At 41.2% G+C, this 23,118-nt stretch overlaps 1 protein-coding gene across 3 annotated transcripts in view; it reads left to right on the top strand.

Moving 5' to 3' along the window:
* SPON1 (spondin 1) overlaps nucleotides 1–23,118 on the top strand; it is a 383,122-nt gene that overhangs the window by 123,819 nt on the left and 236,185 nt on the right. For all 3 annotated transcript variants that reach the window (XM_077321895.1, XM_077321896.1, XM_077321894.1), the window contains 2 exons: nucleotides 3,957–4,079; nucleotides 16,480–16,628. In XM_077321895.1, coding sequence (XP_077178010.1) covers nucleotides 3,957–4,079; nucleotides 16,480–16,628 — 272 coding nt within the window. The remainder of the gene's footprint in view (nucleotides 1–3,956; nucleotides 4,080–16,479; nucleotides 16,629–23,118) is intronic.

Below are 23,118 nucleotides of genomic sequence, written 5' to 3'. Positions count from 1 at the left end.
TTCTGCTTCTGTGAGGTCCCTACCATTTTGGTCCCTTATCATATCCAACTTTGCATGAAACGTTCTTTTCATATCTCCAATTTTCTTGAAAAGATCTCTGGTCCTCCCCATTCTATTGTTTTCTTCTATTTGTTTGCACTGTTCATTTAAGAAGGCATTCTTATCTCTTCTAGCTTTTCTCTGGAATTCTGCATTCAATTGGGTGCATCTTTCTCTTTCTCCCTTGCCTTTCACTTCCCTTCTCTCCTTAGCTATTTGTAAAGCTTCCTCAGACAGCCATTTTGATTTCTTGCATTTCTTTTTCTTTGGGATGGTTTTAGTTGCTACCTCTTGTACAATGTTGCGAACCTCCGTCCATAGTTCTTCAGGCACTCTGTCTATCAGATCTAATTCCTTAAATCTATTTGTCACCTCTACTGTGTATTCGTCAGGGATATGATTTAGTTCATACCTGAGTGGCCTAGTGCTTTTCCCTACTTTCTTCAATTTAAGCCTAAATTTTGCAACAAGAAGCTCATGATCTGAACCACAATCAGCTCCTGGTCTTGTTTTTATTGACTGGATAGAACTTTTCCATCTTTGGCTGCAGAGCACATAGTCAATCTGATTTCTGTGTTGACCGTCTGGTGATGTCCATGTGTAGAGTTGTCTCTTGGGTTGTTGGAAAAGAGTGTTTGCTATGACCATTGTATTCTCTTGACAAAATTCTACCAGCCTGTGCCCTGCTTCATTTTGTACTCCAAGGCCAAACTTGCCTGTTATCCCGGTTATCTTTTGGCTTCCTACTTTAGCATTCCAATCCCCCATGATGATAAGCACATCATTTTTTGGCGTTGCTTCTAGAAGGTGTTGTAGGGCTTCATAGAACTGATCAACTTCATCCTCTTCAGCAGCAGTGGTTGGGGCATAGACCTGGATCACTGTGATGTTGAATGGTTTGCCTTGGATTCGAACTGAGATCATTCTGTCATTTTGGGGATTGTATCCCAAGACTGCTTTTCCTACTCTCTTATTGATTATGAAGGCTACTCCATTTCTTCTGCGAGATTCTTGTCCACAGTAGTATACCTGATGGTCATCTGAATTAAATTCACCCATTCCTGTCCATTTTAGTTCACTGATTCCTAAAATGTCGATGTTCAGTCTTGTCATTTCTTGTTTGACCATGTCCAGCTTGCCTTGATTCATGGATCTGACGTTCCAGGTTCCTATGGAATAAAAATCTTTACAGCATCGGACTGTCTTTTCGCCACCAGTTACTTCCACAACTGAGCGTCCTTTCGGCTTTGGCCCAGCCGCTTCATTCATTCTGGCGCTACTTGTACTAGCCGTCTGCTCATCCCCAGTAGCATATTGGACACCTTCCGACCTGAGGGGCTCATCTTCCAGCGTCATATCGTTATGCCTATTGGAACTGTCCATAGAGTTTTCATGGCAAAGATACTGGAGTGGTTTGCCATTTCCTTCTCCAGTGGATCACCTTTTGTCAGAGCTCTCAGCTATGACCTGTCCATCTTGGGTGGCCCTGCACGGCATAGCTCATAGCTTCACTGAACTACGCAAGCCCCCTTGCCACAACAAGGCAGCGATCCTTGAAGGGGGCCATCCTGCTGTATTTATGGTTAAATGCTAATGTTAACGTTTTAAAGTGGTTTTAGGGGTTACTGGTTTTTATTGTTTTATTGTGAACCGCCACGAATTCAAATGGAGAGTGGCGGTATATAAATGTTAAACAAACAAAGCAGTCAGTAATCTATGGGCAGTGTTCTGCACCAGCTGAAGTCTCTGAACAAAGGCAACCCCACATATGATGCTTTACAATAATCTAGTCTTGCGGTTAAAGTGGTACATGTTAGTGCATCGAGGTCAGCACCTAGTCAGAGAATCAGGCTGTCATGCTATCAATTTGTATTGGTATCAGCCCCATAAAATCAGGCTTCCTTACCAGCCTCACTTCTGTCCTTCTGGATTCAGTTTCAACTTGTTCTCTTTTCATCACTTAACCACCACTTCGAGGCAGGCTCATAGTCACAGGGGAAGAAGGGCTGGAAGGGCCAGTTCCCCTCTTCAAATTTGCCATGCCCTCTCAGTGCTTGCCCACTAGTTTTGTAGCTGTGGCATAGTTGTTGCAGGGGAGCTGTGGCTGTAGAAGTTGGCAGCAGAGGTGGCGGAGCCAGGTAAGTAGGCTGCCACTTCAGGTTGCTTAGTTAAAAAATTATATAGTTGGAGATTAACTGTGTACCATTCCCAAGAGTAAAGAAAATGCTCACCAACTAACATCTATACATGTTGAAGAACATTAGTGAAAGGATTGATCCCTGAAGGACACCAGTGATGCTGCCATGCAGTTATATCCATCATATTTCACGGTCCCTTTCAGTTGTCAGATAAGTAGGAACAGATAATAATACTAGAGTCCCTGATCCCTTTTGTGAAGCTTCAAAGCCACTTCAGAAGACAGGAGCTTAAAGAAGAGCAGCAATGGTGTTGATTTATGTTTCTCGCCTTCTCCTGTATCTTCAGCCTTTAGAGGGGAAAAGGCTTGTGTGCATGCTGTGAAGTTAGTGCATCAGATATAAAGTAATACATGCCATTAATATCATGGGAAAACTCACAAATAAAAAAATACCTGATGAAGGGAGTTTTGATGCTCAAAAGCTCGCCCTTTCCCTATCTTCATGGTCTCTAAGGAGATACTGGACTGGAATCTCACAGTCCTACTGCATGGGTACCCTCTGAAACTATCTTTTTATCCTTTAGATGGAGATTGGTGGAGAAGGTTGTCCTTTCAGCCAATACACTACTGTAGGTGCCGCTGGATTTTTTGCCTTGTTTATAATATGTTTCCACTCTTGGCGATTCGTGGCAGTAGTAAAGAAACTAGCAGGATCAAACCCATAAAATTTAAATAAATAAATGGCTGATGGGCTGAATTTTAAGTTCAAAATCCATGAGTTACCTTACAATAAAATGGTCAGCATGCTATTGTCTTTGAAATGACACCTTCTTTGGCATAAGGTAGCTGAATGGATTTAGAACCATCATAGACATAATCAGGCAACCAATGTGTGTTTCAGTGTAGGATAACAGCACAGCTGCCATACAATGATGCAGGAAATAGTGAGGACCAGAATGCAGTATTGTCTGCTTTATGAAGAACCACCATCAGTGTACACATATCCACTTACCTTTTTTTTTAAAGCTTCCAGGGATTTCTAAACAGCTACTTTCCAGAAGTTCACTGTATAAATTTAACACTGCATGTATTGTTCCATGAGGTTCACTTGTGATTCTCCTTATAGTGGGCAAGTCATTGGATATCCCAGGTCACTGTGCTCCTTGTGTTGCTTTCATTACCTCAGAGAATTAATCTAGTGACAGTGCAGTTTTTTAACAGCACTAAGTAACATAGGAGACAGATTGCAGCAACTACACTACACTTGATCTTAGCCAAAAGGCCGAGAAGCAATTACAGATTGCAGCATTGATAGAAATTACAGGACCGACTTTTTATATTCACTTTATTCTACAACTTTTCATTGCTGAACATCAGTGAAGTGTGATGTGACCACTAGATCTGTAAAAATATTATATTCTAATTCCTGAATACTGAATACCTCAAGAGATCATGGATTTTAATGAAATTATTAGAGATGCTTACAAAGTTTTCCCACCCTGAATTTCATACACCAATTACCTGGGGTTGTTTTTAGATCATCATCCTTTAAAATTTGTTAAAATTTATCTACCTTAATTTGGAAGCCAATCGGAGCAAATCAAGAGAGAGAGGACTTACAGAACAATGCTAAAAAAGGGGGAAATCTGTCAGTCTCTACTATAATAATTATAAAATCAGAGTAGAGAAAGTACAGATAAATTCAGCTGAAGAGAAAATCAGTAGTCACTTCATATGCTTTTGATTCACATGCAGTAACCTAAAGACTTTTTCTTTCTAGACTCCACCTTGGATGGTGTGACTGATAAACCAATCATAGATTGCTGTGCTTGTGGAACGGCTAAATATAGACTTACTTTTTATGGAAATTGGTCAGAGAAGACACACCCAAAAGATTATCCACGTGAGTATTTTCTCTTATTATATTCTCATCTAGTGCTATCTCTCAATTTATAATTCTTTTGAATTTGAATATGCTCATAAATGTAAGTCAATCTAGATGATAATCAGTCCAAAATTATTTTAAAAACAATATTTCAATAGATACCAATAGATATATCAAAGTCCTGGAATGGTGGGCCAGGGTGCCCCCGTTTCACTCTGGAGGAGGTGCTGCAGTTGTTCTCATGGTTGCTCTAGATGGTGGCCACTGGAGGGGCCCAGGAAGATGATGCCGTGGACCAGCTGGGTGCTCCTGGGTCCCCAGGATAGGGTGGGCTTGGTGCAGAGGCTGGGGCAGTGGCAGGGAAGGACAGGTGGGCAAGCAGGATGGCAGGGAAGCTTCTGGGGTGGGAGCCTCTGCAACCAAGGAGGGAGAATGCCATCCCACCATCCAGGAAGGCAAGGGGGGAAAGAAGGGGCAGACTTACCAGGAAGGAAGAGACTCTCTTGCTGGCAGAAGGGGACAGGCAGAGCATGCTCCCGGGAAAGAAGGCCTCAGCAAATGGAAAAAGGAGGGTGGTCAAAGACAGCCTTGGTGACCCCTGTTGAAGGGATGGGGAAAGACAAAGCACCCAGAGCAGTCCTGCCACCCACACCCTAGCAAAGGGATAGGCTCTGCAGCAGCAGCAGCCCTAGGGAAAGAAAATAGGGAGGTACTTACAGGAGAGCAGCCCTGGGTTCTAGCACACATCCTGCAAGAATGTGAAAGAGGGTGGAGTTTGGTGGGGGAGTTAAGAAGCATGGGAGGAGCAAGTAGGAAGGTATAAAAAGGGGAAAAGAAGAGAAGGGGGTCGTTCAGTTTGTAAGGGAACAGGCAGCAAGAGGTGCAGTTGAAAAGGAGGTCAAAGAACAAAGAAGACTGACTGCAAGGACTTTGTGCAAGCCTCATTCTTTTTGGGGGGGCAAGTCAGCAGAAGGCAGGAAGGAGCTGGGAGGCATGTCCATAGGCGTGACAATCAGCTATCCTTTTTGTCAGTTCTGCCCATAAAGGAGAAAAGATTCCATTATATTTGGTAATTTTAAACTGTGGTGCACATTTAGAAAAAAAAATCTAAATAAGCTCTAAGCCAGAATCATGATCCTTATTAATGCTGTGTTGGAAAACCACCAGGCCCTAAGAAACAGTGAACATAATCTTAATATTCTTGAGTGTCAGACACATTTATTAGTACATAAATCTAACATCACCATATTAATTGGTAAATTGACTAGTCCCTGTGTAGATGATAAAAGTAGCACAGTGGATCTACCTAAAGACAATGTAGGACTTAGTCTATACTTGGAAGATTCCATAGATATACAGAAAAGATGCCTTTGTATAAATTAAACAATGGAGGGAGAAGAATGCTTTAGGAGGGAGAAGAATGCCAGTTAAAGGAAAGCTGAGGGAGTGGAGAGAGGGATTATTAGCCTCCTCATGCACTAGACTGGAAACAAAGATTTGAGGGGTGGTATATATTTCCAAATTGTTCATGCTACCCCTCCCATGATTCTCCATAGTCTCCAAATTGTACATCTAATTTCTATTGTTCATCAGCTTCCTGTATGTGAGATTCTCAACATGTGGTAGAGCACTTAGTTATACTCAGCAGAACCACTGGTTTGAGGCAAATTACTGATAATTTCTGAACAAATGTGCATAGAAGGAAGAGGTCTTTCCCATCTATTGTAGTTTGCTCATTTTGTTTGAACTTGCTTTTTGAATCTCATGACACATTTGATCTTTAAATATTAGCTTCCTAGCAGTCACAAAGAAGCCAAGCAAATGTTTTCTTTACACTTTGGTAATATGCTGTCCATTGTGCAATATTTATTAAAGGCTTTGTGTAGTTTTATTTTCTAATATTGCCAGCATCTCATGTGATGATCAGACAGAACTTTATATCAATTGGTATTCGATACAGTCTTCACAGATTTTTGTCTGAAACTTTATTAAGTTGAACTTTGGCTATTTCAGATATAGAGATGTGCACAAATGAAAGACTATATAAAAGAACTGCTATAATAAAAGTGTTTATATTGACATTAAAATGTGTGTTTCCAATTTGTGATGGCAAAGCTCATTAAATTGACTGGGTTATTTCATAACTACTGTGAAGGCATTTGATAATAGGTAATGCAGGAGCACGTTCAATATAGGATATTTGTCAGGATTATGACCTGGATCTTTGGTTTATGTTAAAGAAATATACAAGTTGATAATATTACTTTCTTACTGTCCCTTCCTTTAGTTGCAAGTGACAATTTAGTTTCCAGCCAATCAGGATTGTGACTTAAAAACCTTCAATTAAGTACTGCCCTAAAAATAGCACAGTTCTTAACATTTGTTCATTTAAGGATATATGATATCTAACTAATATTTTAGAAGATTATTTAAAGCAACAGTAATTGTACTGGTAAAATGGTCTAAATGAGTAGACTGGGGTATAATCCCTTATCAGTTTATGGGAAGAAATATCAGCTTGTTATGTATGTCAAAGTCCATTGATTGGCTGAGGCTTGTGGTCTCACTTCCCGTTTCAGTGTGGTTTGGCTGAGACTTGAGATATCACTTCATGTCTCAGTGTTAATTGGCTGAAGCTCGGATCTCACTTTCAGTCTGAGTGCTGATTGGCTCTCCCTTTCTCAGTGTTGATTGGTTGAGGCTTGTGTCTCAGTATTGATTGGATGGTGCTTGTGATCTCACATCCTGTTTCAGTGTTGAGTGGCTGAGGCTTGTGTCTTAGTGTTGATTAGCTGATGCTTTCTGTCTCAGTGCTGATTGGCTGACTCTTATGATCTCACTTCCTGTCTCAGTGTTGAGTGGCTGAGGCTTGTGATATCATTTCCTGTCTCAGTGTTAATTGGCTGAGGCTTGTTGTCTCACTTTTTGTTTCCATGGTGATAGGTAGCTAGATCTAGGCAGGATGGTGCTGCTGTTTTTGCTGGATTTGACAGCAACACTCAGCACTGTCAGCCATGGGCTACTAGTGCCAACACCTAGACAATGAGGGGATTCAAGGCACAGTCTTAAAATGGGTGATGTCTTTTCTCCAAGGTTGGGGAGAGAACCTCTCAGCAGCATGTGGGGTCCTGCAGGAGCTATTTTCTCCTTGATGTTATTAAATATCTATATGTGACCTTACCCTCACCCAGCTGGTTCAAAGCTTAGGGCTGGTTTGCCAGCAGTATGTTGACAATGCCCAAGTATTTATGTTGATGGGCAGCAATATATTTACACTCCCAAATTCTTTGGCCTAATGCCTGTAGGCGATGGTGGATTAGCTCAAGTGGAGCTGTCTGAAGTTAAATCCAGCTAGGACCATATTTCCTCTGGCTTGGTCCATATGTTGATGAAGATGTAGAGCAATTTGACATCTTTGATCATTACCAGGAGCCACGGTATGATTCTGGATGCCTCCTTATCTGTGGATGTTCAGATCAGAAATGTTGCTTGCCTGGTGTGTTATCACCTCATATTACTTTTATTGTGCACAATTAAAAAAAAACAACCACGGGAATTAATAACATATGTCCAGCCCATAGACTATTGCATACCAGTATGCTATGCACTATGTGAACCAATAGGCCTTCTTCAAAGGTCTGGTTTTAACATACACAAGTTCTTAACACATATAAAATATAAAATATGTACAGCAGCCAATAAAAGCTCCAAAGTAAGAGCCTGTAAAAGATAAATAAATAAATAAATTGTAATTCTACACAATCCAAGTTAATACATAACAAAAGAAATTAGTGCATGTATTGCAATGAGAGAAGTGGTGATATGATTATTATTATTATTATTATTATTATTATTATTATTATTATTATTATTATTATTATTTAATTTTTAGACCGCCCTTCTCCCAATAGGTCTCAGGGCGGTTTACAACATAAATAGTTAAAACACAATAAAATCCCCATAAAAACCCCAATTAAAAGTTACATATAACATATCACATAACATATAGCGGCGGTGGTCACAATTCTGATCTTAGTTCAGCCTGGTGGAGAGAATAATGTTCAGAAGAGGGTGGCACCAATACAATACATCTAACCATGATCTCGGTGTTAGAGATCTCGGTGTTAGAGATCTCAATATGATGGGGGAGAGAATCTTATAGAGTAAGAGGATGCTGCAACAGTGCTAATGGAAAACCGTGTCCAACCAGCTGCAGTCAGACAGAGCCAGAAAGGGTGGATGAGAAGGGGGAAAATCTTTTTATTGTGTATCTGAAAAGACATCTTCTCATGTACATTTGAATCAGTGAGAAGAAGAGAAAAAGAACACTGCAATGGCATTTTGTGTTTACACACACATCCAGTCAAAGGGCGGATATCAGATGTTCCTTGGGCACTGTAATCTTCTCAGTGCCATAAAACCAAAGATCTTTCATGATTTGTTGGGTCGTTCTAAAGTGCTGGACCATTAGTGCAGAGGTTCGATGATTTTTGAGATTGCTTAGGTGCTCAAGGATACGTACTCTGAAAGGCCTAGATGTAAAACCTATATATTTCTTATGTATACTTTCCACTAAATATATAACACCAGATGTAGTACAAGTTTGGGCTGATCCTGCGTTGAGCAGGGGGGTTGAACTAGATGGCCTGTATGGCCCCTTCCAACTCTATGATTCTATAAGTTATATAGTGATTGATAGCGAAAGTTCAGGCATTGGAACCCTTAAAGCTTTGCACTTTTTTAGCATGCTGACACACTTTACAATGCTGGCAAGGAGAAAACTTACCATCTAAAAAAGAACCTTCCTTTTTCTCAACTATTAAGACTCAAAAGAAACTGCAGCTGTGAATTGGATTTCACCAAAGAGGCTAAAGTCATGGCTCTTTGGGACTCTAAAGAGTTCTGGAGAGTCTATAAGACTGAGCTGTTTCACAAGGCCTGTGGCTGAAGCCTGGAAATTCAGTCAAACAGATGTTGGTCTCACTTCTTGAGAACTCATCTAACCAGCAAAATTCATCCAACACTTTTTTTAATTGGAAAAGATTTTAAATTGGAAAAGTTGGCAGCTTTTAAATTAATTGTAAAACTTAAATGTATAATGTGTTATATATGTAATTTATTTTTTTACTAATTGTTTTGCACCTGATGTTACCCACGCTGAGCTGGCTAGAGAAGGATGGAATATTAAAATAAAATAATAATTAATGTTGTTGTTATTATTATTATTTTAATACAGTTGTCTTGCTAGTCAGCATGTGCTTAGGTCAGGTGATTATTACTGGGACATGTTTGTTTATTTATTTTAAATATTTCTTAACTCACATTTCTTCTAGCACAGCTGGATCCAATGTGACAACAGTAGAAATGTTCATATATTAATTAAAATATTAGAAAACATCAGTAAAATGTACCAGTGTCCTGCCAACCACTTGAGATCTTATAATACACATAGCTTCCTAAATTCAACTCGGCCATCATGTTACCCAGCTAGCCAGGATATTACTGTCTGAACAACACGCCTGATGATATATTGCATTCTTTCATCAGAATGAATGGGATAAGATTATTGCATATTTAGTAGAATGAACTGTACAGAAATGCAGAATGATAATTAAAAAGAGCTTACTATCAAGGAAATGTATGTATAAGGTGGGTGATAAACTGTAGAAATGTTTGGAAGCTGTGTGTAGCAAAGATAGGATTTGGATTCACTTATGGGTTTAAACACTTCTCAGACAGTAGTTTATGTGGGGAAAATCATTATCTGGAAAACTTCCATCTGGAAAGTGGAGTGGTATACAAGCTGACTAGCTCACGGGATGAATGACACAACCATTTTAAAGCACTTTGTAAAGTTAAAAGCTCTCCAAGTGATAAATAATAATACAGAGATCAAGATAATTTTTGCCCAGCTGTCAGGTAATAAGAGAAGGATTATGTGTTATTAAACTTTATGACTGTAATATAAAACACACTGGAAAGTGCAACCATTTTTCTTGATATGTCTGCATTCCTATGCAACCTCATCTAATAAATATGAACATTTTTGAGGCCATGCAGCAGCATCAAGAATTATTCTCTTTGCTTTGTTCTCATTACGAAATTGAGTCCCCCTCATTTTGACACTAGTGAAGAGAGCACTAACCCATAAAAAGCAACCAACAGCAAATTATAACTAAAAATCCTGGGGGAACTAGAAAGCTGCCCCTCCTATCTACATAAAGTGATTTTTAAAAATCCCACATTTACTCAAGTACTGGTCTTTGGTTTCATTTGTCAAGTGAATTTATGTTGACTCTGTCTTACATACAGAGGTACACTTGTGCAAGCAGGAGGCTTGTGCATTCATTGTAACAGGGCATCGAAAACAATTAAATGAAATAAAACCTAATTCTTTCTGTACTGTGGAAAATTACAGTGTATTGAGCATCACACTCTTGTAGAAATGCCCATGAATATTCTTCCAACTAGACAGATGCCTTTTATAACTTTACTTGTAAGTGCTTGCTTGCTTGTTCTTATTATTTATTTCAATTATTCTTAACCCGTGGTTTCTGCCGAATGGCTCTTGAGGCAGCTTACAACATACAAAAACAATTTTAAAATACTACAAATAATCAGAAAGTTCCTAGCACTAATAATATAAATAAATAATAATATTAATATTGCAGGAGCAAGATAGCCAAAGCACAACAGTAACAATAGCAAGTATAAAATTAAAAGATCAGTAAATATATGAAAGCAGCAGCAGTATACATACCTTACCAATGTTAAGTTGGATCCACCTAAGTTTTCCAAGGTATCTCAACTTTCTTACCTTCTCATCCTGAAATGTTCTTAGAGAAATGTCCCTTAACCCCCTAAAACAGCATTTCAGGGGGCACCAGAGCCTTCAAACAAGCTCTGGTGGGTCCAGGCCTTGAACAGTATAGGAACAGCATCAATACATTCTTAAAAGCATAAGCATTTTGAGATGATAAGAAAGAAGAGTTGTTTTTTTATACCTCACTTTTCACTACCTGAAGCTTGATAAAGCTTGATAAAACACTCAAGTAAACAAATTCTTACACTTGTTCCAAAAACATAAGGAGACTATTTGGGATGGGAATAAACACCTTTATCTCAGAATGTAGGGGTGAATGGATAGGCAGTTCAATATGAGGACAGGAAGTACTTCAAATTGTACATTAGGAAGTACATCAAATTGATGTAATTTACATTTGTCAGCAATCATGCTGCTGCATTTGGTGCCAGCTCAAAAAGATCAAAATGGAATCACTAGAGTGCAATGCCCCAGATGCCCATCTCCATAGGGTTAGGGTTATGTACTGATTGGACTGAAAGTAGCTGAAAAGTAGGAGAATCAACAGAGTGATAGAATCAACAGAGTGATAATCACACTGTCTCTCTCACTGGTGAAGATCACTTAAGGTGCGACTAAGATACAGTTCAGTTCCTAAACTGGATTTGCAAGCAGATTAGAAAGGATTCAGATTATCCACCTCATACAAGAAAGCCTGGGATCGCTTGCTCAAACATTTTATCCAAAATAAGAATTTTTGTCTAGATAAGTGTAGTTTTTAACATAGCCTGATCCAAAGATTTCCTCTTCAAGAGTTTCAGCTCTTCCAAGCTTATTCATTCAATGAACTTCTTGAACTTAATTCTGCAATTCCATCTTTCTAGTTGTAACTAGCCTCAAGGGGCAGTTACTGGAACTGTAAGATGAACTCCAAACATATTGTTCACATCCTGTAAAATGAAACAATTCCAAGAAACTGCAGCTAGATGAAACAACAATAACATTCTATGACTGCTGAACTAGTAGTCCATGTCATGTTGGATCCAAACAGTTTGATCTGTGATATACTTAAAAATTGTCACTGCACTGCATTTGTAAATTCCAACATCATCCATTACAGCATTGGTTCTCAACCTTCCTAATGCCACAACCCTTTAATACAGTTCCTCATGTTGTGGTGACCCCCAACCATAAAATTATGCAAGTGTTCTTTCACAGAAATTAAACTGAAACTGACCAATGGCATGAAGATCCATTGTTCATGATTGTAGTATCCCCCCCCCCAGGGATTTTCAGTTCAGCTCTGCCTCTTGTCCCACCATGCCAATCTCACTCTCTTCTGCTGCTCCAGACAGACAAATGCTCTATCTCGATCTACCCCACAAGGCTGTTGTGTGGATGGTGCCCCCCCGGCCAAGCTGCTTGCCCTGCCGCGACCTCTGTGAAAGGCTCATTCAACCCCCAAGAGGGTCTTTCTGCCTGTAGAGCAGTGGTCCCCAACCACCAGGCTGCGGCCTAGTGCTGGGCCACTAAGGCCCCGGCACCGGGCTGCGGCTCCCTCTCCCCTCCCCCCCACAGTCAGAAACTTCCCAGGCCGCAAGCAAATCAGCCGCCAAAGCAGCTGATTAGCTTGCGGCCTGGCAAGTTTCTTTTTGCAGGAGGGGGGGAGAGGGAGAGCGGCTGCAGCGCATGCGGGGACCAGCTGCGCATGAACGGTCGCCGGATCGACCCCCTCCCCACAGGTCCGCAGCCTTAAAAATGTTGCGGACCACTGCTGTAGAGGGTATAATTTTTTTTGGGGGGGGGGGCTGCAGGCTTTATTAGATTTCTATGGAAATAAAAAGCTTTAAAAAGATCTCTGCTTTCCCTTTGCCCTGAGAACATTAATATTACTAGCTTATAAATAAGATAAAGCACTTAAACTTGCTCTTGATGTCTCCCTCTAAGTTACTTACCAAATTTTATTTACTGGTTTGTCAGCCAAAGTGCTTTTTAATACAAATCTAATTTTTTAAACATAGCTCTTGTCAGTATCCAGAATGTAGTTTTAAGATAAGACACACATGAGACTTTTTAAATAATAAAATGCAGCCTTGAATGCAGCTGAATCATTTATTAGATGACACAGATGGCAGTTGGGGGTGTATCTTCAGTTTACGCTCTTAAAAATCTTCCCAATAGTGTATTTTGTCTTGGTTGCACAGGCACTGAGCTACAAAACATTTTGCTTGCTTAAAGCTTGAATACTCCATATACCAGTTTTGGAGTAACTTTTCCTGAAATCAGTGGGATTGATCACAAGTAGAGCTGTGAAGGATCATGCCCAAATCTTAAGCATACTTAACAGGAGGTATATTACACTGAACACAAGGGGATGCTTAAGCACAAGAGATTTGAATCACAGTTATAACCAGCAACTGTAGTGTATTTACTTCTGTTTTCTCCTCTTCATGAATTTTAAAAGAGCTTTGTAACTCAAGGCCTAATGAGACAAGACACTGGAACTGTGACCAGATATTTCCACTACCTATTAAATAAAAATAACAACCATATAGAGCGCATATTTGTATTGGGAACATATGACCTGGGGGTTTTAACACTATCATCTCCACATGCATTTGCCAATCAAAATTGAAAACTCACAGCACTATTAATTTTAGAATGGGGGGGGGGGTAGGGAAAAGGTGGATGTCCAGCAGGGAATAAAGTCAGGTTTGATTTACATAACCACGTGGACATGGAAGAATGATGTTATCCGTTAAGTCATGTCTGACCCTCGGGGATTCTATAGGAAAGTTTTTGCCATATGTTTCTGTCGATGACTGCTTCTTTTAGTTGGTTAATGGTCATCCCTGCATCGGCTTTGATCGTGTCGAGCCAGCGGATCTTTTGGCAACCACGCCTCCTTTTGCCATTGATCATGCTGAGCATTAATGATTTTTCTAGCGAGTTTGATCGCATGATGTGTCCAAAGTAAGTGAACTTTAGCTGTAATATCTTGCCTTCTAATCACATAGTTGGTTTGCTCCTCTCTAAAACTATATTGTTGGTAACTTTGGCTGCATTCGTCTCCAACACCATAATTTGAAAGCATCTATTTTCCTCCTGTCTTCTTTCTTCAGGGTCTAGCTTTCGCATCCATAGGTTGTTATGGGGAAGACAACGGTGTTAACTAGCTGGCACTTTGTATTAAGGCTGATATTTATTTATTTATTTATTTAGATTTATCCTTATTCTTCCATATTCGGTTCATGCCTAAAATTGCATTCTGCTCCAGTGTTATTCGCTGGCCCAGTGTTATTGCCCCCAGTGTTATTGCCCCCATGCAGTTCCAGTTGGGGGTGCCAGCCTCCGGGTGGGACTTAGGGATCCTCTGGAATTACATCTCTTCTCCAGACTACAGAGATCAGTTCCCCTGGAGAAAATGGGTGCTTTGGAAGAAAAAAATCTATTACATTGAACCCATTGACGGCCCTGTCCTTCCCAGGCACCTTTCTCAAATCTCTAGGAGTTTACCCGCCTGGATCTGATAACAGTACCACCAGTCCCCTGCTGTTAGCTGTGGGGATCTGGCAGCCCTGCTTCTGATAAATATTTGGGCCCTGAGAAGCTGCTTTTTCTTTTTTTAGAAAGATGCTGAGAAGATTCAATAACAGATTTATCAGTTTCTTCTCTAATGAGACTACTCGTTACTTGAAATGAATTCAGTAGGTCACTGAAATAAGCCGTTGTCCTGATCTCTGTATCACAGTTGGGGGTAGAAGCAGAGATATAGTATGGCATCACTATTGTATTTGAGGCTATGTTGTGATTTGAACTAGGGTGAATAAAATAATCAGTTCCCCAAAATAAGGATGCAAGTATTTGAATTAACTACATAATTTATAAATGACTACATAAATAAAACATCCCTAGATTAATGAGAGTCCTAACTAGCAACTAGGGTTGGGCGCTTCAATGCCCGAAGCAGCTGGTCTCTCCCGGCGCAGCCAGCACCGTGCCACGGGGGGGGGGGAGGTGCAGGCATCAACACACTGTCGGGCGCACACACGGAGGCATGGAGTTCTGCGCCTGCATGTGTGCGCCTGCCAGCGCACTGACACCTGCGCTTTTCCTACCCCCCTGCGACGCAGTGCTGGCTGCGCCGGGTGAGACCGGCCGCTTTAGGCGCCAAAGCACCCAATCCTACTAGCGACTATCACAACTGCCAGTGTTATGGACAAACCCACCACACTTACAAATGTGATTAGTGCTACTGGTGGCTTTGCTCATCTTCACTTACATGCAAAAAATAATTCCAAGTGATGTTAAGTCTTATCATTTTCCTCAGACATTCTTATACAGCATTTAAGAGTTTGGTTGATACTGTCCCATCGAAGGTACCAGTTCCTAACCAACCCAGTGCTCTTAAACCAGTGATAGGCTAACATCCTTCATCCTTATATGCCTCAAGGCATATGTCCACCAATTATCCTACTTACATCATAATGTCCCACGTTACTGATGTCTCACTTTAAATTACTTACAAAATTTTATTTACTAGTTTGTCAACCAAAGTGCATTTCAACTCAAGTCTAGGTTTTAAGCTCTGTTCTTGTCAGTTTCCAGAATATAGTTCTAAAATAAGACACTCAATAAGTTCTAAAATGTAATTCTATTGCTCTGCATGGGACATGACATGGTGGGAAAGGGGAACGTACGTGAAGTTATTTTTAAAAACACTGTAGTATGTGATCTTCAAATGAGACAGTGGCATGGATTCAACCTTCCTCCAAGAAGCCTCACTCCAGACTAAGGAACCATTTAAGGCAGAGAAAATCTCTTTAGGCTAGTTGACAGCTTCAGACTTTAATCAGCAAAGTGATAGAATGGAGTAGGATTCTCATTGTTGTAAATAGGAAGTGGGAATCATTAGCCTTTTTTGAGATGATCTTCCTTGTGGCCCTCTAGAAGGAACAATTCAAATGGGACATTTGAACAGAAGATGCTCTATCATCTGTAGGGAAGTCAGTCAATGGCAAGTTCTGTGGCAATATACTGCACAGTGTTTCATGAATGGGTATCACTCCACTCTTGCTACATTGGCACTTAGTTTATTTCTGATCCCATTTCAATGTGTTGGTAGTGACCTTTAAAGTCATATAAGACTTGGGACAAGCATGCCAACCTACTCCCATATGAACTTATCTGCTTACTATCATCAGCAGAGGTCCTGCTTAAGGGGTTTTTAACACTAGATGAGTAGCAATTCAGAAAGTGCATACTCAATCATGAAACCAGAATTATGGAACTGAATCCCCATGGAGATTAATCTGTCCTCCTATGCACTGTCTTTTGCAAGTATCTGTTATTCCCTCACTGAATTTGCTTCCTATTTATATAGTTCATTTATTTTTCATTTTTTATTTTCATATATATATGTATATACATGTGCATAATGTGTGTGTGTGTGTGTGTGTGTGTGTGTGTGTGTGTATGTGTATATATATATATATATATATATATTAAAGCTTGCTTTGAGTTTTGGTTGTTTACTGCTTTGGGTATCTGTGTTGTGTGGGCAAGTAACATTAAATGTTTTGAATAAACAGATAATAGATTGTCTTTTTTTTTAAGGGCGAGCCAACCATTGGTCTGCAATAATTGGTGGATCACATTCAAAAAACTATGTTCTCTGGGAATATGGAGGATATGCAAGTGAAGGGGTCAAGCAGGTAGCTGAGCTGGGATCTCCAGTAAAAATGGAAGAAGAAATTCGGCAACAGGTAAGAGAATGCTTATTTGCTTAGTTTAATTTGAATGCTAATATACTTAGCTAAAAGGCATTGAGTCTCAGTGCTTTCTTTCTCCACCCAGGAAGATAGAGGCTGGAGATATGGCAGAAATTTCCCGTGGACCCTTGTGGAAGTAGTTATTTGATACAGGTTGTCCTGTTCAAAGTGGTAGGGAACACACAGATGATAAGAATCCCTTGCAACAGGGATTTTGCAGGGATTCCATTGGAGCAATATGACCTCTTACTGCAGGACTAAAATAGGCAGCCATATTTTAACCATGTACTCATCTTAATGACTGAACAATGCCTTGAAGAAAGAGAACTTTATAGAACTTGGTAACTTGTTAAGTAAGGAGCATGCTGTATTTTTAACATATCATAGGGCATGTTTTTGTGAGAGGATAGAAGAATTGTGCTTTAACTGATTTCTTTAGAAATCTCTTGCTCAAAATGCACTGCCAAAACTATACTTGTTAATATTTTCCTTTTAATAAATCTTTTAATATTGTGGATTCTGGTAGTGGTTCTCTCTACCACAATGACCCCCACCATCTTATTTATTTATTTATTGCATTTGTATACCACCCTCCCACTATTGAAAAGGGGAGCTCTAAGGAAGTGGGTGAGGCTGGCAGTGCCAAGCATCTAATCCTCCAGGGGTGTGCTAAATAGTAAACAGTCCCTATTGTAGCCAAACACTGAGCTGTGGAAGACATATAGGCAAGACCTCAGAATTTAAAGGGGAAAATGGGAGTCAGTGGGCAAACCCATATAACAGTCAGTGTTAGCGTGAGACAAGTCAGGAGGTGGCATTTCCCTAGTGTTGATGAGGTAGTATAGGTAGTATAGTGCTTGCAGGGCTGAAGCAGGCCTGTTCTGTCACACCCTCTGCCATAACAATTGTTCCAGTTTTCCATACACTGTAGATTTATTTTCAGCTTTTAGTAAAGACTCTGTTCTCTGACTAAAATTTCTCCTCAGAGCAGCTAAGGCACAGGCACGCTCTGTCTGAATGCCAGCCAGTACCAGAATGAACTCCCTCTAGCACACAAGCACTGTATCAATTCCCTCAGTGGTTATTGGCCACTCAGAGCATTTGGCCTGTCTCTCAGGCTCTTCACTTACTTGTTGCTGTTACTTCAGCATTTGGATCTCAACTTTTATGGTGTTGTCTGTTACAATCTGCCTTTCTCTTGAGTGTCTCAAGACCCTTTTTCAGACACTGTATTAAAAGCATCAGTTCATTCATGTACTAAGTTTGTTTGGGGAATAGTAGGCATGCTCTCCTGTACTCCACCACATATACAATGTAATGAAATCTGTAACTGCACTTATTAGTTTTGTTTTTTTCCCCTAGATGTGGAAACCTGATTAATGGGAATCTTCTCTGTCAGTTGACAGATGGGAAACAGCACAGATTGGGTTTATACAACATGGGGCATAACTCAGTGGGTAAACTATCCCCTCTTTATTGCCCAATAAGAATATTCTCCCACCTTTAAAGAAAAGCTACTTTCAGAATGTGTTTGTTTGCATTTTTAATGGGAGAAATGAGGTTAAGAAAAAAAACTTTCTGTGGGCCCATAGTAAGTTTTTTAAAAAAATCATCATAGAAGAATGGCAGAATAGGGAGATTCACATAGCAATTGAAGGCAATGCATGCCCCACCCCTGGGGCTAAATTCTGGTATTTGATATGCATACATGGCTGTTGTTATCTTCAAGCAGAGTTTTGTCTATGATTCAAGCAACAGAATTTTGTACCCAGGAATATTCCCCGAGGCTATACTAAGGTTTTGTGCTAAATGCATCCTGAGCTAATACTTTAAGGCATGAATTTAAATGGGAACTCATTTTCACATATCAAATGTGAAATGAATGAATAATTGATTTCCCCGGCTTTACCAAGTCTGCCTAGCTAAGCAGAAAAATACTTGGATGCCCCATAGATAAAGCTGGCCATTACGATGAGATACAGTCTGACTTGTGCCAGTTCTTTAACTTCCCATAGCTGTATAATGGGTGCTATGCAGATTGTGGTTGCCATCAAAAACAGCAGCCCTGCATTGTCTTGTTCATTCTCTTCTGGTCTAGAAACACCAAATATGTCACATTATTACATCATGCTTGAAATTTCCCTGCCCCTCATTCCCTTAATTGATTGACACTTGCTGAGCTTCTGAATGATATGCAAGGGAGTGGACTTCTTGTTAATTTCTGTTCCAGAGTTTGGCGAGGGCATGGTTTTTGTTTCTGGACTGTCTTTACTATTTCAAGATCTTGAGGGGTTCCTGAAAATTCAGAACTACTTTTCCAGAACCACTCCAGGGGAGTATGTGGGCATGCACATGCATTCCTTTGATGGGAGAAGCTTTCCCCTTCTGCTAAATGGCTGACTGGCAAGGAAGCCTCAGAAAAGCCCCTTCTCACTTAAAATACTGCTGTGGCTGGCCTCGCTGCTGGAGAGAAGACCCAGCCAAGCTATGCATGTCTCTTCTCCACCGCTCTCTGAACATTTGAGGTCCACCACACAAGGCTATTGTGCAGATGCAACTGGATGCTGTTATGGGCTTCTTTTGCCTCTTGTTTCATCTGCACAACATCCCTGTGCAGTAGGTCTCAAATGTTTCATCTCCACAACAACCTGTGTGGGAGGCCTCAAATGTTTCTCTTGCACAACAACCCTGTCCACCCTCCAAAGCAGCCCTTTCTGCCTGGAGAGCTGATCTTTATAGCCCGGAGATGAGCGGTAATTCCACAAGATCTCCAGACCCCACCTGGAGGTTGGCTATCCCTGGGTTGGAAATATTCCTTGAGGTTTGGAGGTGGAGCCTCAAAATGGTACAGTGCCTCCAAAGCAGCAATTTTTGCCTGCAGAGCTGATTTTTATAGTATAGAGATGAGCAGTGATAGTAGAGGCAATGCTATGGGTGTATCTTACCAACAAGAGTTTGTATTTTTTGGTGCAAACAGACCAACAGAACAACTAGATAGTAGAGACGATAGTTGAGGCTTGTAGGCTGAGGATGGGGTGGAATGGTACAGGTGACCTGGACTGTGGGAGCTGGCCAGCCGTTACTAGCAACAGTTTATTTATTTATTTGTTTGTTTGTTTGTTTGTTTATTTATTTCCCACCACTCCCGAGACTGGCTTGTGGCGGGTTACAGAAAGTCCATTAAAACCCCCAATAAAACCCCATTACAAAACAGGACGACAATCATCAAGAAAAGTGTAACAACCATGGCAGTAATTCCTCAATCTCCCAACCCCCCCAACTAGCCTCTAGTAAGAGGTGGAAAGGGGGGCCAAACAGCTAACCTCCTGAAAGCCAGACATTTATAATTCACGTAGTTTCTGTGTGAATCAGCCTGCTCCTTTAGATAACACTCAGTTTGATTGGGTCAAGACCAACTCTGGAGCTGAAGCATTATCTTCTGTCTGCATGCTTTACATATTTACTTTGAAAATATGTCTCTAAAGAGAAATCTGTGGATTATAAAGGTTAGAACCAGTGCTCACTTTGAAACTCACTTGTGTACTTAATATTTTCTACATGCTGAAAGAAGGATATAGTTTTTAAATTAACAATAACAATGTCGGAAACCAGATATCATATCATCTAGAATGTGCGTACAGTTTTGATTATGTTCTGATATGGTGTGCTATGTTTTGCATGGGATCCAAGACTGATATAAGATGGTTGTGAAACTTCAGCTGGCGTTAATTTGGTGGTTGTTGGTCTGGTTGAAACTTAATGCCTATGCTGATGCCTTAACAACAGTCTTGTTTCTTTAAAGTATCTGTTAGGTAGCCACTATAGTATAGTGGTTTATAGTATAGAGATGAGCAGTGGTAGTAGAGGCAATGATATGGGTGTATCTTACCAACAACAGTTTGTATTTTTTGGTGCAAACAGACCAACAGAACAACTAGATAGTAGAGACGATAGTTGAGGCTTGTAGGCTGAGGATGGGGTGGCTTGACTTGCTGAGGACGGGGTGGCTTGACTGCCATGACTTGCACCACTCATTCTGCACCTTTGCTTTTCTGTTCCCATGCACTAGGCCAGGTGGCTCTCTATCGTGTCTTCAGATGTTTTGGCTATTTGTTTCCCACCTAGAGGTGCTAGCTGTAAATAGTACTATCCTTTGAAAATAAGCACATCTGCATGAACCTGAATTTGGGGGGGGGGGGCGCAGGATTTGCCTCTATAATTGCCTCTTGATCTCTATTGTTTTTGACTTAAATATCGTAGATCTGATGTGATGTTGTTGGTTGTCTTCTGAAATAAATTATTGAATTTCCCCCTAAAACCCCGAATTTACTTACTTTGGGGAGATTTACCATGTTGGATGACAGTATCGGAGAGACCACCTTTACCTTTACAAGCTGCATAGGGAGTCTTGAATTTTCTAAACCTGTTTCAATCGTATTTTAGGTCAGGATTTACCTTTTGATGATCTCTACCAAGAACTAGAAAGGGGAATATGACCCTGCTAGTCCTGCTAGATTTCTCAGTAGTCATTATTCTCATCAGCCTTAGTATCCTATGGAGCTCACCCTCACTGCTGGGACTGAGAGACACCATTCTGTTGTGTTTCAAGCCCTATCTGGAAGGCCAGTCTCAGAAGATAGTGAAGGAAAAATATTAAAAGGAAATGTTCTTTGGGAAAGAAATAAGGGAGTAAAGGGTTTCAGCCATAGACTGTGCCAGGAAATTGTATCCTGGCTAATTAGCAATAGGCTATGATAGGCTGCAGGCCAAAAGCTAGATGGACTGACATCATTTAACATCAAAGGCAGTGTGTGGTAGAAAAGGAGATAACAGGTAGTTTGTAGTGTAGAGCGGTGGTCCCCAACCACCGGGCTGCGGCCAGGTGTCAGGCTGCAAAGGGCCTGTCACCGGGCCGCGGCTCCCTCTCCCCCCCCAGTAAGAAACTTCCCAGTAAGAAATTACCCTGCAAAAGCAGCCGATTAGCTTGTGGCCCCGCAAGCTTCTTTTTGTGGGAGGGGGGGAGAGGGAAGCAGGGCCACACATGCGCGTTTGCGCCATGCGTGGCCGCAAACGTGCCTGCGCGGCACTCCCGCACCTGCGCACCTGCGCGGCACTCCCACGCCTGCATGTTTGCGCCATGCGTGGCCTGGCCATGCAGGTGCACAGGTGCAGGAGTACCGCGCATGCATGGCATGCGCAGCCGGGCGATCGCCCTCCCCGCCGCCACCGGTCTGCAGCCTGAAGAGGGTTGCGGACCAGTGGTGTAGAGCAGTGGTGCCCAGCCCCCGGTCCGGGGACCGGGACCGGTTCGTGGATCAGTCGCTACTGGGCCGCGGCTCCTCCTCATCCTTCCCAGCTGCTGCCTTGGGGGCTGCCCTGCCACTCTGCCATTGGCTCACCTTTGGTGCTCTCCAGTCGACACCATGGCTGGAGCTCTCCCTTGGCGTGGCACTGCGCCCCCAGCGGGCGGTGGGAAGTCAGGTGCGCCAGTGGGAAAGCAAGTGGAGCAGGGACTCAGGTGGCAGCGGCGATGTCCCTCGGCAAAAAACTACCCCCCCCCGGGCCTCAGTAAAATTGTCAAGCGTTGACCGGTCCCCAGTGCTAAAAAGGTTGGGGACCACTGGTGTAGAGGGTTGGCTGGTCTATAGCAGGCAGCCCATTCCAGGAAATTAATTGGAGGTCAGAAGTGTAGAAGCTACTGAGCATGCTTAATAAGAGGTTATGCATAGTACAACATAGCCCTAGGTAATTATAATCTCATGGGTAGGCTTTAGTTTAGAAGTAGATGCTGGACTACCTAGCCTTCTAGGTGTTTTTGTCCCAGGAGGGTTTTTTTGTGTTTATTCCTTTCCTAATTGGTCTGCCTTTTGTCTGACTCTCTCTGATTGTAGGCAGAACTTTATTTTTCTAACAGTAGTGCTAGCAGATTCCTGTTCTGCCTTTGGCTACTGGCTCGTGGGTTTTTGCAAGATTTTATCTTATCCCCCAAACTTTTTAATATCTATATGAAGCAACTAGGAGAGGTCCTCAGGAGGTTTGGACTGCAGTTTCACCAATAAGCAGATGATACCAAGATCTAGCTTTGTTCTCCATATAATTTTGAGGAACCCATTGATGTTCTAAACTAGTGCATGGGGATGACTGAGCTGAAACATAATCCAGACAAGACAAAAGTGGGATGGATTACTCTCCCCTTGCAAAGTCACATTTTCAGTTTAAGAAGGTTGCACAACATAGCAGTCACCTTGGAAAATCAGAGTAGGCTGACCATATTTCCTTGAAACAAAAAGGGGATATTGGTATGGCAAAATGGCATGGAGGTTAAATATTCTGTATTCATGAAAAACATATTGAAAAAAGTTTTATAAACATATTGAGCTTACCATTTTTCTTCAGTGACAGAACCCATACAAAAATTCATATAGATGTAGGCCAGAAGAAAGCTAGGGGAAAGGGTTTTTAACTACATCTTTAATTACAAAAA

This window comes from Paroedura picta, chromosome 2 (genome assembly GCF_049243985.1).
Source record: "Paroedura picta isolate Pp20150507F chromosome 2, Ppicta_v3.0, whole genome shotgun sequence".
Classification (NCBI taxonomy): Eukaryota; Metazoa; Chordata; class Lepidosauria; order Squamata; family Gekkonidae; genus Paroedura; species Paroedura picta.
The sequence above is the reverse complement of the archived record's forward strand: the minus strand, read 5'-3'. Positions and strand labels throughout refer to the sequence as shown.